The sequence below is a fragment of the Vombatus ursinus genome, unplaced genomic scaffold (genome assembly GCF_900497805.2).
Source record: "Vombatus ursinus unplaced genomic scaffold, bare-nosed wombat genome assembly UNPS02015398.1, whole genome shotgun sequence".
Classification (NCBI taxonomy): domain Eukaryota; kingdom Metazoa; phylum Chordata; class Mammalia; order Diprotodontia; family Vombatidae; genus Vombatus; species Vombatus ursinus.
The window spans coordinates 3,914,200-3,929,367 of record NW_020955176.1 but is presented as its reverse complement, the minus strand read 5'-3'; the positions used below and the strand labels follow the sequence as shown (position 1 = coordinate 3,929,367).

Sequence of the window (15,168 nt, the reverse complement as noted above, 5' to 3'; positions counted from 1 at the left end):
ACTCTGTGCTCCAGGACACTGCTTATACATTTAGTGTAGCCCCAGAAACAAGAGGATTATAGTATGGCACTGCCTAACGCTACTACAAGGATACTCACTGAGGGAAAGCCCTTCTTAGAAATGGCTTTCAGAGTCCTGAGAAAAAAAGATTCATCCTGTAGAAAAATGCTAATTCATTATTCTTGTCACTGTATTAATACTTAATAGATTTCAATGATTTAACAAATTTTAATTCATTTCGTGAGGCAGTGTGGGGTAGTAAATAGAGAAGGAAGACCAGGGCTTAAGTCCTAACTGTTGCTTTGACTAATCAGTACTCTAGGCAACTACATCTCTAGGACTGACTAAATTGCAAAGGGATTGACCTGCACTTGGTAGATGAGGTCATCTGGGAATTCCCCAAACCAATGAAATCCCAGGTTCAGTTAGGATTCCCCCTAATTCATTGTGGAGAAGCACTCCTACCTGATGTAACAGATGTGAGAAATGAAAGAAAATTCAAGTGGTGTCCCCAAAACATTCAAGGAAATATCATAGGGATTCTGGCCTGCAAAGAATATAAACGTATTATCTGTAAAAATTGAGAAGTAGGCCATCTGTCTTCCATTTGAATATCTCTCCTTCCCTTGGTATCCTTAAGTTTCCTGCCCATTCCCTGTCCTTCTCTCATCCCTGGAGTTCTTTCTTCTTAACTATCATAATCCCTGCTAAGTCTGTAAACTCTGATAAAGACTTAGAGGTGTTAACCTCTCAACAATATTTGCATTTTAACCAAGCATTCTTGAAGACTGAAAAACCTTCAAGAACCAAGAAATCTTCAATAGATTAATTTTAGGCAGCATTATAGTTGCAGAGGGAAGGGAGAAGATTTGGGGGAAAGGTCTCTTCTGGATCATACAAGGCTTCTTAGAGTAGGTAACTACTTTATATGAAAGCCTGGCTCCATCCTTCAGTCATGTGCAGCGCGTGGCACTGGACTCAAGGATTTTGGCTGTCTAACATGTACCAAGGATGTCAGGGAGAACAAAATAAAAAGTTTCATTCTGTTCCTGTATTTCTTTTCTCTGGGAGGGAGGGAGGAGAACAGTGTATAGATAGTAAGTACAAATCTAAATTAAGAAATGAAATAAATTTTTATAGAAATAAGCCAAACTATACAAATGAGCTAAAAACTAGGGTTCTATCTAGCAGAGGAAAAAATAAATGAAGTCTCCTTTCTAGCCTGTATTTTTGCATAGGATATTTGATGAGGAATTCCTAGACATGAAAATGTGATTCCATTTCTTGCCAACTTTTCTCACTTTTTTTTTTCCTCAGAGAGACTCATGGGAGCAGGCAGTGCCTGATAGCCTTAACCAGCCTGATGTGGTGCCTTCAGACCCACTGCAGACACTACCAGCTGGCACTAATTGCCTTTCACCACAGGAGTCTGGAAGCCCCTCTCAACACAGAAGCTCTGGTTGGGGGGCTGCTCTCCCTGGAGCTCAGCCCTACTCTCTGCATGCCCTGGAGGACCTGCATTACACTTCAGGTTACCCCACTCCTTCCTCCTACTCTTTCACACCTTTTATGACAGTGACCAATGATTTAACTCCCAAGGTGATTCAGCTCTCTTTAGATGAGTCCCTGGATACGACCTCTCTTCATGAGAGTCCATCCTGGACAAAGGAAGATGGGAATGGGGTATGGGGGTCCTATGAATGTCGAAGAGCTTACTGAGAAAAAAAATCTCACTTGTTTTCAAATGTTGATGTTTTCACTCAGTAAATAGGTCTGTCAGTTCATTCAAAGACTAATTTTCAAGGGATGTAGTAATTGTTTTATGGGGTTTTTTTTAAGAATATAAAAAAGTCACCTGACAGTGGGATGCTGGTATATTCACAATGCAGTGATGCAAGTCTTTAAGATGTCATACCCTGGAACATTGGCAGGCCGTCCATGGGACCTGTACCATAGGACTGCAGTCAACTGCCTTTTGATACTTCTATAATTCTATTTTCCAAGAAAGACCTACTTCGCATTGAATTTTGCTGTAGAATTAGTAACTGCATTGCAACAAAATTTTACTACATATACTCAGAAATTTAACACTGAGGTGCAGAACCATTTCTTGACACCAGTACTTTCATTAATGGACATCAAAGCCAATACATGTCATGCAACATATTGATTTTCATGTGCAATATATCATATTTGTGAGGTCCATGTCATTTAATATAAAATAGTATTCTTTGAAGTTGACTTCAGGAAGACCTAGATTCAAATTCTGCCTCTGACACTAATTTGGTGATCATAGACAAGTCACTTAACCTCTGTGGGCTTCAAGCAACTCTCTCAAATTTACATACTAAATTATAGGCCAGTTGATCTGTGCACATGAAGGGAGATCTCACATCTAAGACATCGTTGAAATTGATGGTGTTCTTCTGAAGAAGAAGAAGATCATGATGATGATGATGATGATGATGATGATGATGATGATGATGATGATGATATAGGGTCTAACATAGGATAATCCATTTCAAACAAACCTCCTTTCATATAACATGGCTTTAAAGGGGTGGTTTTAAAAGGACTCCTTGATTTAAGGTGAATTTTTTCATCCTAGAAATAGAGAAGACATTATTTACAAATAGAAACAGATGGGGAGCCTCTGGCTTGGCAACTAGATTCAGTATATTCACAAATAGTACTCAGCTCTGAAACCCATCTAGACCAAAAACCAGACCAGAAAGAGAGAAGATAAATGTCAAAAACAAGTTTTTCTCATTAACATAATTAATTATATTACCTTAAAAACATTAATTAACCTAAGGCATCGTACCCCTGGGATGGGATAAATATAGAGATGGGATGGGATATAGAGAGAGAGACTACAAGTAACAGTGAAATAATAAAACAGGAATCACGTATTCAGAAAAGAATATTGATCATCAGCAGAAAACCCAGATATCAGAGGCTGTCAATGGGACACAACAGAATGTTTATACCAGAAAAGGGATTAGGAAAGTGTCATGGCCAAAGAGATTCACATGTAATTATTAGAAGGAATACCTTGCCAGTAGTACCATGATCAAAAGAATATAACTCTCCTTAAAGATTAATAAATTAACATTTTGGTTTACTAATTGGTCTCACTTTGGTTGGTGTCAATTAGTTTTTGTGGCTTAATGATCTGTGACCACAATTCCTACTAAACTTTCAAGGCCATCCAGATCATTAAATGCCTTGCATACTTTGCTTGCCACAGAGAATCCTGGGTTCCTTATGCTTCAGCCCCTCTCGTTCTAGGTAACCACTTGTGGGTATGTTAAAATGAGGATTCCTGTGGTGTATGAATTGGATAAGATAGACTATGAAGTCCCTTCCAACTCCCAATTTTGTAATTCTTCCCTCTCCTAACTCATTGCTCTCCCTTTCTATTTCCCCTTCTTCATCTCATTCTCACCTCTCTGCCTTTTTCACCTCAACTTCCTCAGCTTAGAATCTGCTTTCATCTTAACCTCTATCAACAGAAACTACTTGAAAGAAGGGTTCTTATTTTTTGGTATGGTTTTCTTGTTGGGTTTTTTTTCGCTTTGTATTTGCAGTACCTGACAGTTCCATAATAAATGCTTATTGGCTGATTAAATTCATATATATACATACATACATACATATTTAGCTTTGGAATGTTTCTGAATTGCATATATTTGAATCATGGCTATGTGAAATGGTCCTGGAATTTATGAAAATTCTCCCCTCTTCTGGATTTCCCCAAATGAAACCATGCTTTGAAAATCTGACCCAGAAAGTGATTTAAAAGAAGGGGGAAGGAGGCAAGCTGTCCACCTTCTCTGTCATGCTTCTTATTCAGATTCTACTTCTTCTGTTACAATGGTTTCCAAAGTGGGACCTGGGAACCCAAATGAGATAATATTTGTAAAGTGCTTAACACAGTGCCTGGCACATAGTTGGTGTTATAAAAATGCTTATTTCCCTTTCCCTTCTCTCCCCTCCCCTAAGGAGGATCATAGCTTGGCCAGGATCTATATGTGATTAAAAAAAAATTGCAGAGCAGCAAAAAAGATCAACTCCCACCAATTCTTTCATAAGCCATTGTGAAGATTGTTTCCAATACCACTAACCTCTGCTATTCTGCTTGGTTCGCAATCTCCCCCTCTAGACCCAGTTACAGAAACTGCACGACTAACTTTGGAAAAATTCCACCTCTAGCTCCTGTCTCTCCAACCCTCCTTTGATCACTTAGTGCCTGGAGTAGGTGCCATTGAAAGGATGGGCCCTGTGTTTGATAGTAGTGAATGTTGAGTGGGACACAGTGACACAAGACTGACAAGCATGGATGGATTTTGACCTGGATCCAAGAGATCATTTATTATCTTTCCTCCCAACTAGGCCATTTTCCAAACATCCCTGTTACTACCGAGGACACTGCTACACTTCCTTACACCCAAGTTTTCACAATCTCGGTGTCATTTTAGACTTCTCAGCCTCCCTCACCCCCATATAGCCAATCCATAGCCAAATCTCATCCATTTTCTCCTCTCATTTTTCACATCTACTCCCTTTTCTTTACTCATACAGCCACCACTCTGGTTTAGGCACTCTTGTCCTCTTACCTGAACTATTGCAATACCCTTTCATTGGTCAAGTCTCTCCCTTCAACAATCTATCCTCCACAGTTGCCAAAATAGCTTTTCTAAAACACCGATCTGACCATGTCACTCCTCTACTCAATAAACTCTAGTGGCTTTCTATTGACTACTGGAGCAAATATTTCATCTTTCTATCACCCTTTAAAATTTTTCTATTTTTGTGTATTTTAAAGTGGATATAATTATTAGCACCATAATGCATATATTTACATATATCATAAATAAGTCAATATGGACATATTGGGATGCATGCTCAAAAACATTTTACTTGTGCAATCAAAAAGTTTGGAGATCATTGTCCTAGTTGATGCTAGAAATGAATCTATTCCCCTGATGCAAAGTTTTAGCCTGAGAAAAATGGAGCTCTTCCTTCCCTCATTCTTTCTCACTTTACTGCTTTCCTTGCCCCACACCTGTGTGTATGTGTGTGTGTGTATCTCTCTGTCTCTGTCTGTCTGTCTCTGTCTCTCTGTCTCTTTCTCTCTGTCTCCCTCTCTCTCTGTCTCTCTGTCTCTGTCTCTCTGTGTCTCTCTCTCTGTTTCCCTCTCTGTCTCTCTGTCTCTGTCTCTCTCTCTCTGTCTCTGTCTCTCTCTCTCTCTCTCTCTCTCTCTGTCTCTCTCTCTCTCTCTCTCTCTCTCTCTCTCTATATATATATATGTAATGTATGTATTTCTCTCTCTCCTTTGCTTCATACCTTCTGGGAGAGAAGGGGTTCTAATTAATTGTTTCTGAATAAAGGGCCTTGCCCTTCTCTTCCATTCCAGCTCCTGATAAGATTCAGGCTAACCCAGTGGGATTAAGAGTAAACAGAGATAATGATGTTAAAGTACTAAAATAAGCAAATTAAATCATGATGCCAAGTTGAAAGCAAGATTTGCCCATGCAAAAGATACAATGTGGATAATCCTCCCATATATCACAGGAGTCACTTTACAATACATAGTTGTACATGTTTGTATTTCTCCACAATGCTGCACGATCCCAAAAGAATGAAAGAAGAAAACCACACCTTTGCCTCCTATGTTCAATAAATAACATTTAAAAGGTTATTTTGATTTGCTATTATCTGAATAATACAGTATGACTATGCTATTGTAGTAAGGGAGGAAGGCTAAGAAATTTCATTGAGAAAATGCATGCCTAAAATTTTTTATGATCCATTTCATATAATGTATAGCTATGAATATTACTTAATAATCTGTATAATCCATGTAGATGATCTCAAAATATCTTGTTTGTTTGGAAGAAGCCCAGCTCTCCATTAAAAAAGCTAAACTCCAAAATGATGTATGAACTGTGCCTATAAAGTAATGAGAATATTCACAAGCGATACACTAAAATCACCCTCATTATAGTAACAATTTGCATAAACTGCTTGAAATTCATACTTCACTCGTTGTCCATGTTTATGACAATATTAATATCAACCGGAGTTGACCAGTTACTATTGAATCACAAAGAAAGAAACACAAAATGTGCCCCTTTTACTAAACTGCCAACACAAGAGCCAAAAATGAGCAATACTTTGTTTAAGGCCAGTTCAAAAGCTTTCTACTTTCTTGAGATTTAACATTAGCCAAACTTTAAGGCTAATGTTAGGATAAAACAGCTAATATTAATGTTAGCTAGAATTTGGGATTTGTTGACAATACATGCATTTAAATATAGTTATTCCATTTCTATTTGAAAGGTTCAGAGAAGCCAAATCAATAAAAATGTGTAATAATACAGAAAGTTGCTTCATATGATCAATTATTCACTATCCTATAACTTAGTACTAAAAGTTTTATAAGAAAGTTTTCCAGGGGCAGCTAGGTGGCGCAGTGGATATAGCACCGACCCTGGATTCAGCGGGACCTGGGTTCAAATCAGGCCTCAGACAGATAACACTTACTAGCTGTGTGACCCTGGGCAAATCACTTAACAACATTGCCTAGCCCCCCCCCCAAAAAAAACAACAAAACAAGAAACAGTTTTCCAATTTCAGCATCACCTCTGAATGGTCATAGAGGTTGTACATGGTGTACACTTAAGGCTAGGAAGCTATAAATGGTCTAACATAAAAGCTCCTGTAAATTTCTTTATAACTATTTCATATTTGATAAATTTTAAAGATATATATTGTTAAAGGCATATTATTTAAAGATAAATTATAAAGGTTTATTATCCATAATAATGGTGATATTTATACATAAGGTCAGCAGCTAGGTGGTGCACTGGACAGAGTGCCCAGCCTAGAGTCAAGAATCCTGAGTTCAAATTCAGCCTCAGATACTTGTTAGCTGTGTGACCCTGGGCAAGTCATTTAACCCTGTTTGCCTCAGTTTCCTCATTTGTAAAATGAGCTGGAGAAGGAAATGGCAAAGCCCTCCAGCATCTTTGCCAAGAAATGACCCTGAATGGGGTCACAAATAATCGGACATGACTCAAATGACTGAACAATAACAAAAATATATAAGGCTGTGATTTGGAGGGTAAAGACCTAGATCTGTGATTTTGTTGGTAAAGCCCCAACAATGCTACTTGTCATGTGCCCTGCTGTTTACAGTACTAGGGTGTTGGTTGCCTGGAGCATTGAGGGGAGAAGAACTTGTTCAGGGTCACCTAGCAAGAATGTTTCAGAGACAAGACCTGAACACAGCTCCTCCTAACTCTGACCCCAAGTCCCAACAAATAGAAAAGAAGATTAAGGAATGGGGCAAACCTTAATCAATCAGTCAATAAGCATTTATTAAATGTCTACTATATACCAGGCACTGTGCTGAGCTAAATATCATTAGGAAATGACATTTTAATACTCAGAAAATTAAATAAAATGTAACTCTCCAAAATGAATGCCTTAAGCAGCACAATCCACCTTAATTAGACATAAACTGATTTAGTTAAGAGAAATTGAGTCCTTCCAGGCAGGTCAAAATAATATCTTATCAGACATTTGCCCAAGAAAGTCTCACAGAAAAAAATGAAAATTCTTTTGGTTCCTGGGTTTATGAGTATACATTTCATAAAAATGATTAATCTCTGGCTCTCAGTTTCCTCCTCCTAATTACTTTTGAGGGGCTGGGAAGAGAGGTCTGATTCTGAAATTTTATCAGTTTGGGGCAATTCCCTGAATGGAAACTCAGTTCAGGATTCACGCAGCTCAGAAACTCATCAAATAATAATTATACTTGCTAGCATTTAAATAATGCTTTTAAATTTGTAAATTCCTTTACAAATATCATCCCACTTTATCCTTACAACAAGGCTGGGAGGTAGGTGCTATTATCCCCATTTTACAGATGAGGAAACTGAGGCAATTTAAGTGACTTCTCCAGAGTTATAAAGTTAGTGTTTGAGACAGGATTTGAACAGTCTTCCTAGCTCCAAGTCCAGTTTTCTATCTATTGAGCCATCTACCTGGCTGTCTGTATCCACTATACCACCTAATACCTGTAACTTAATAGTGTTAGAAATTTGCCTGGAAACACTGAGACGAGTTCACTGAGAGTGAATTCCTATGGTTTCATAAGCAGCAAAAGTCAGAGAATATACTAGAATCCTTATCTTTCTGAATCCAAAGCCAGGACTTTTATCTACAACATCATCTAACTATGAATAATGAATGAGGTGATTGTTGGGTGTCATATGAATGAATCAAATGTCACATTCTAGACCAGCCATTCATAACCTGGTGTCTGTGAGTTTTAAAAATATAAGTATATTGAATTTTTTTATTTCAATATAATCAGTACAACTACAATTCCCTGTAATCCTATGTGTTCTATTTAATGCATTTGAAAATTTTATTCTGATAAGGGTTCCATAAGTTTCACCAAACTCTCAAAGGTGACCATGACACAAAAAAGGTTAAGAATCTTTAGTCTGAGGATTCAGTGATAATTGTTTATAATATGTCTAGAATTTCATTACTTTTTTTTAGTCTAGTGGTTTGTCAAGCTAATATTTTTAAATATGTATAATTTATATTTATATATTTATATTTAATATATAAATCTATTTATATTTATTTATACATTTATGTTTTAAATTTTTTCATTAATACAATACAATAAATTTAATTAATACAAGCCCAAAAGGGTCAAATCAAGATCTACTTTTAAAAACTATTATATTTGAAGTCTGAATATCCATATGTTTCCCATGGCAAATGCCTTTCTGCTACAAAAGCTACAAAGAGCCATTAGCACATAATAATTGGACATCAACACAAAATTAAGTATTATGCGTTTTGGTAGACTAAATTTGAAATTTTTAGAATACACAGAAGCTTTTGCTGTTCAATGTCTCAGTTGATAGTGTAACCACAAGGGGGCGATTAACATGATTTGAAGTTTTGAAGTTATGTCATTCATAGGATAGTTGAGGAGCCAGGGGCAGCTGGTCTCCTAATAAGCCCTATTCAAGGCATGATAGCATCATGGAATAGTTGAAGGCCCATCACATTGAAAAGGGAGTTTATTCTTTATTGCTTCAGAACTCAGTCAAACATGTGGCAGTTCCCCAGAAGCAGATTTCAACCTAAGGAAAAACCACAATTTGAGCCGGTCCATTCCTGAGAAAGTTACACTGCTGGAATTGGAGGTATGAAAACCTGGGTTCAAATCTCACCTCTGACAGGTATTAACGTGGGACAATAAGCAAGGCCCTTTGGCTGTCCAGGCTTCAGTTTTCTTAACTGTGAAAAAGAAGACCCATAATACCAGTCCCCGGGGATTGTTGTGAGGCTCAAATGTGGAATAATATATGTAAAGTGTCTTGCCAACTTCAAACTCCTATCGGTCAAAGACCTAAAGCTGTAGGGGACTCTCAAATGTGGTTCCATCTTCTCATCTTACAGTTGAGGAAACTGAGGACCAGAGAGAATCCTTGACTTGCCCCAGGTCACACAGGTAGTAATTAGCAGAGACAGGATTCAAACCCAAGACCAAAGTCTGGGCTCTTTCTACTGCACCACTGTCTTTCCCAATTTTAATGTTATGCTTATTATTTAAGCAGAGTCCAAATAACTACTCATCACAGATGTCATAGAAGGGACTCTTGCACTGAAAGCATTTGCACTGAATGATCTTCAGATTCTAAGGTTCTATTATTTTATGTGTTTTCAAAGAAAGCTGAAGAATTAAAATGTAACTCTCTTCAGGAAGATTTTTTTAGTCCTTGACAACCTGTAGGGCTGAGAGGTCTTTTTTAACAAGGTCTCTTTGTGGACACTAGAGGTGGCAGTAGGCTCACAGATGAGTAATCGAACCTTCCTCTGAGTCATTCGGAATAATAGCCCTACTAATCAGAGCAGAATCTGCAGCCTGAGCACACTCCTGGCAATTCTCTTGCCAGCCACATTGATTGATAGCATGCTCCCTCTCCATTTCAGCATATGTTGTTTGTTTGCTTTTTTATCTCTACACACCTTCACAGATTTTATGACCCACAGATAAGAAATGAAAAAAATTTAGCTTCCACAGTGATATGACTAGAACACAAGATTATGGGATCACCTATCAATCCAGAGCTGGAAGATATTTTAGAGTCCAGCTAGTTCAACCCTCTCATTTTATAGAAAAGGAAATTGAGGCCTGATGGAGGTCAATTGACTTGTCTAAAGTCACACCAGTAATGAATAATAAAGGCAGGATTTGAACCCAAGTACTCTGATTCTAGAACCAGCACTCTGGATATTTCATCTTTCTTTTTTCTTTTTTAAAATTTATTTATTTTTAATTTATGGAATAAAACAAGCATTTTCATAACAGTATAATAAAAATGTGATTGCACATGAAATTACAAATCTATTATGTATAACTTGCTATTCATTTTAAATATATAATAAAGTTATCATGTAAATTTCTTTTTTTTTCTTTTTTTCCTTCCCTCCCCCCTCCCTCCTCCCTAGAGATGGCTACTATATTTTTGTTAAGTATCTGTCCAATGGCAGTATTAGACTGCTCCTCCAGGATATCACAGACATTTGAGCTTCTTCTCCAGCAAGAAAGGCTTTCCCTTCCTCTGCACCAACACCTCTTCACACCTAAAGGCTTTATCACTCTAGTAACATTGGGAGTGACTGTGTAACCAACCGCAAAAATAATTGTAGCCAACTAAATTCCCAGCCATCCCAAGGGGCAAAAGAAAAAAAGTCCCATCCAATCTTGGTCTCAGGCCTGGATATCCTGTTTTCTGAATCAATGGCAGGTAAGCTAACTGGTCAGCAGGACTCCATGCCACAAAGGTCACAGGGACAGGAAGCCACTTGGCCGTTTTTATTACAGTTGTCACAGACTCAGGCAGGGCACACAGACCAATAGCTCCCTCAACAGGTTCCAAGCAGGGGGGCCTAGTGAATTCTCTTCAATAGATGGTACAACTCCCACGGAATGTCAGCCAGGTGTTTTATTTTAAAGGAAATAACATAGACACAGCAATTTCCTTCTTGAGGCTCAGAGCCCAAATTATAATGGAGTAATAAGTTCACAGATCCTCTTACGTGAGTCGGAAAGCAGTGAGTCCCAAGGCAGCATTCCATGTCCAGGGACAGAGGAAGATTGGATGCTAGCAGAGACAGAGGTAAAGGCAGAAAAAGAGAACAAGAAAAAGTGAGGAGCAGGAAGAAATGTAAGGGAAAAAAACTTAAAATGAGAAAAGAGGGAGGAAGAGAGAGGCAAGAAATGGGGTTGGGGGGCAGCTAGGTGGTGCAGTAGATAGAGCTCTGGCCTTGGAGTCAGGAGAAACTGAGTTCAAATCCGGCCACAGACACTTGACACTTACTAGCTGTGTGACCCTGGGCAAGTCACTTAACCCTGATTGCCTCACCAAAAAACAAAAAAAAAAAGAAAAAGAAAAGAAAAAGAAATGGGGTTGGCACCGAAGAATATTGTATCTGCAGTGTCTTAAGAGGTAATGTGGTACAGTACAAAACATGCTGATCTTGCAGTCAGAAAACCTGGGTTCAGATTCTGGCCCAGCCATTTGCTATATGTGTAACCTGGGGTAAATCACTTTTTGAACCTCTCTGGGTCCAAGATTTCTCAACTACACAATGAAAGGGTTGGATTTAAGAACCTGTAAGGTCCCTTCCACCTCTCTATCTATGATCTGAGAAGGAACCTTAAGGATGCTCTCATCCAACTTCCTCATTTTACAAGTGAAGAAACCAATAGGAAAAACAGAGAAATAACAAGAGAGGCAAAAAGAGAGAGGAAGAGGTCAAATATGGAGCTCTTATCATTGAGATGAGGCTGGTGTTTCCACTGGTCAATCAGACAACAGCCCAGATTTGGATGGTCACGTCACGATTTGGATAGATGGGGAAAACCTGAATCTGGTCCTCAGTGTTCACCATAGGGGAAGCCTGAGATAAAAAAAACACGTAGGATGCTCTGGCATCTTTAGGAAGTTAGATTCCTTAGAGCTATGGATGGGGACCCTAGGGTTCAGATGGGCTAGGAGAATGGAAGGTGCTTCTCACTATACAGAGTCCCCACTGCTAAACAACCATGTGGGACACTCCTTCCCCCTCCTACCTTATCTCTGCTATTCCCAGGACATAAGTCCAAGAGTGGGCAAATTTCAGGTTAAGGCCCAAGAATATAAGTGCTACATTGGTGGCATACCCAGAAATTCTCCATCCCCATCTCTACAACTTTTTCTCTGTATTTGACTTGTTTAGCAGGCATTCAGCAACAAGGGTGTACACTTTTAGGAGAGTGGAGAGGTTAATAGTAGCCTGCAACTCCTGAATTCTCTTTGGGAAACTGTTAGGCTTCTTTACAAAGATAACCTGACCCTAACCCCTCTCAGGCTTCATCCTACACCCTCCCCCTCCTTCCCTCCCTGAGACTGGTAGAGAGTTTAGCCCAAGGCTAACTCCATCACTTCTCTGTTTAAACCCTGTGGTCTGGGACTATTACTGCCTCTCAAGTCTTCCTGCCTGGCTGGATCAAGCTAATCTAATCTCCCTGTGGGGAAGACTAGCAGCTGGCAGCTGGGATCATATATGGCTCTGAGAAAGCTGTCTCTTGCCTGGCATATCTCTCACTGAAAAAATGAGAACAGAAATACAAATCTTTGTCACTTTTTTCCCCAGATGAAATAAACAGGAGTCAAGCTTGTCAAATGTTTCTTGGTATACAGGACATCTGAAGTTGGGAGGGCAGAGCTCAACAGAGGCCTATGGAAAGAGAGAGAATATTTTATAATCAAAACACACCAATCTCAGAAAATCACAAGAGGGTGAGGCCAGACTGCATCCCCAGCTCCATAGGGAGGAGCAAAGGGTCTTAATGGGCAGGCAATCTATGCTGAAACTGTGGCATTTGAGGCCCAGGTTGAGAGTGGGGGTGGAAAGGGGAGGGAAGCCCACACGTGGGCCAGGAGGAGCAGGAAGGAGACGAAGCCCAGAGATGTGGCCTGGGCTTGGACCTGAGGCCTCTGAGAGTGACACACAGTGGTTCCCTGACCTACTCCACTCACTAGCAGCTATGTTTGCTCCCCCCAATCTTGGGATTTGTCCTTTAACTGGGATAGGGGATGTAGGAAGGCCCCTGACCAGTCAGCCTGGTCCAGTATGGTCCTAGGGGACAGACTAGAACACTTGAGGCCCAGATCCTGCCTCCCAGGCAGAAATATAGAGTATCTTTGGGGACATCTGCTCTATTTGTGGGAAGGTGGGCAAAACACTCAAAATGAAGTAAAAGCAGGGTCCAGGACCCTCAAGAATGTCACCCTCTGTTTCTCCGGACCCTCCATGGGGTTTCTGTGTGCAGGATTTCTGCAGAAGATAGTCCATTTTGTTAAGCCTTTGAATATTCAAATTGAAAGTATCGCGCAATCATTGATTGTCAAATCATGGGTTTCTAGAGGTTTTAAATACTTGGCATGAGGGGGGGAAAACTCAAACCTATACCCGAAGGTATAAAACATTAATTCGGTTTGTCTCCAGCTCCAGGGGGGCCAGTGCAGCCAGAGGGTTTGTGAAACTTTAAAAATGTTGCATCTTCTCCTTCTCTCCCAGCACAGGAGCCTGCCTCGAAGCTGAGTTTCCTGCAGCTGCAGCATCCAGCCACAGTCACAGCTGCTTTCACAGGATGTCGGGTAACCTGGGGCCGCTGCTCCGGGGGACGAGATTGAGGGGGACTGGGGTGCTGGGACCCCCGCCACATTTCGCTGGTTTTTCCTGGGCAGGACAGAAAGGGAGAAAGTAGTCAGTGCATGTCAGGGAGAGTCGGGGAATAAGAAGGTCATGCATGCCTCGTGCCGGGGCCACTCTCCCGGGGCGCCTACTCTCAGGGGCCGGCTCAAGGTGGCGGGGGGCTACGGAAACACCACTCTGGTTCCGGACCTCTGCGCCCCCACCACACTCCCTCCCCCGAGATTCTCCCGGCTTGTTCTCCGGGGACTTTCCAGCTCCGGTCCTGCTTGCCCAGAACCTGCGGCCGGGGGGAGCTAGAGATTCGCAGCGCAGAGCAGCACAGCCCGAGCAGAGCTGAGCTGAGCTGAGCTGAGCAGAGCAGAGCAGTGCGCCAGCACTCCCCTCGGACAGGCCCCCATCGCCTCGCCACTAAGTGCTGGCTGATCCCCGGGGAGCCGGCCCGAGCGGAGGAGGGCAGCGCAGCGCAGGGAAGTGAAGGGAAGGGAGACAGGCGGAGGGCCAGAGAGTGCGTAGCAATCAGCAACCCCGGAACCCTCATCCATTCCTCCAGCTGGCAGTCCCCTTTTCCCCCTTCTTGGGGAAGCGCCCCAGTGCCCGTCGCGGGCCTAACCTGGGGGTCCGCATTGTCCAACTGTGGTCCCCGCAGTGACCAGGCGAGGCGCTGCCGATCCGTGCGCCCTACCCAGGTGGCCAAAGCGCGGCCCGCTCAGGAGCCCAGCGGCCCCTGGAGCCCGGTCCTTCCTAGTGCCCAGGAGTTCCCAAAGGGAAGCAGGAACCCATGGCCCCACAGCTAGGCCACCCCTTCGTCCACCTCGCCTCTTCCCGTCCAGCCACAGAGTCCGACTACTCACGGCGGCTGCTCTGGCTCCCGCGGGGCCCCGGCTCTTTCCGCTCCGCAGAGGGCACGGGATCGGTCCCAGTTCCTGCCTTCCTTGGCGCACAGCTCCCAAACTCTGTGCCCGCCTTTCCCTGCGCCCAATCTAGGAGACTGACACCTGCCCGAGGCCCGCGGTCCTCTTGGGCCACAGCAGAGACTCAGGTCCGCGGAGCTCACCTCTAGGCTCCCGGGCGCCGTGGAGGTGGCGGCGGCAGAGACAAGCCTGCAAAAGGAAGGGAGGGGGAGGAAGAGAGGGCAAGAAGAGAAGGGGGAGAAAGGACAAGAAGGAGGGAGGAGGAAGAGTCGAAGAGCCGGGAAGGCATAGGGGCGGCATAAAGGAGAGCGAAAGAAAAAAAAAAGATTTAAGAAAAAAGGGAAGGAAGAGTCATCAGAGGAGGGAGGGGGAGCGGGTTCCCTAGGCCACCTTTGAGGGTTGTGGGGGTGTGTGTGTGTGTGTGTGTGTGTGTGTGTGTGTGTGTGTGTGTGTG

The 15,168-nt window shown here is 41.9% G+C and overlaps 2 protein-coding genes across 2 annotated transcripts in view; both read left to right on the top strand.

Annotated features, from left to right (window-relative positions):
* Positions 1 to 1,719, top strand: part of CUNH11orf53 (chromosome unknown C11orf53 homolog) — a 73,440-nt gene extending 71,721 nt beyond the window's left edge. The window contains exon 9 of the mRNA XM_027847344.1: positions 1,318 to 1,719. Within this exon, the coding sequence (XP_027703145.1) occupies positions 1,318 to 1,719 (402 nt within the window). The remainder of the gene's footprint in view (positions 1 to 1,317) is intronic.
* An 11,950-nt stretch (positions 1,720 to 13,669) lies between these two features.
* COLCA2 (colorectal cancer associated 2) overlaps positions 13,670 to 15,168 on the top strand; it is a 12,444-nt gene continuing 10,945 nt past the window's right edge. The window contains exon 1 of the mRNA XM_027847368.1: positions 13,670 to 13,745. Coding sequence (XP_027703169.1) covers positions 13,739 to 13,745 — 7 coding nt within the window. The 5' untranslated portion in view covers positions 13,670 to 13,738. The remainder of the gene's footprint in view (positions 13,746 to 15,168) is intronic.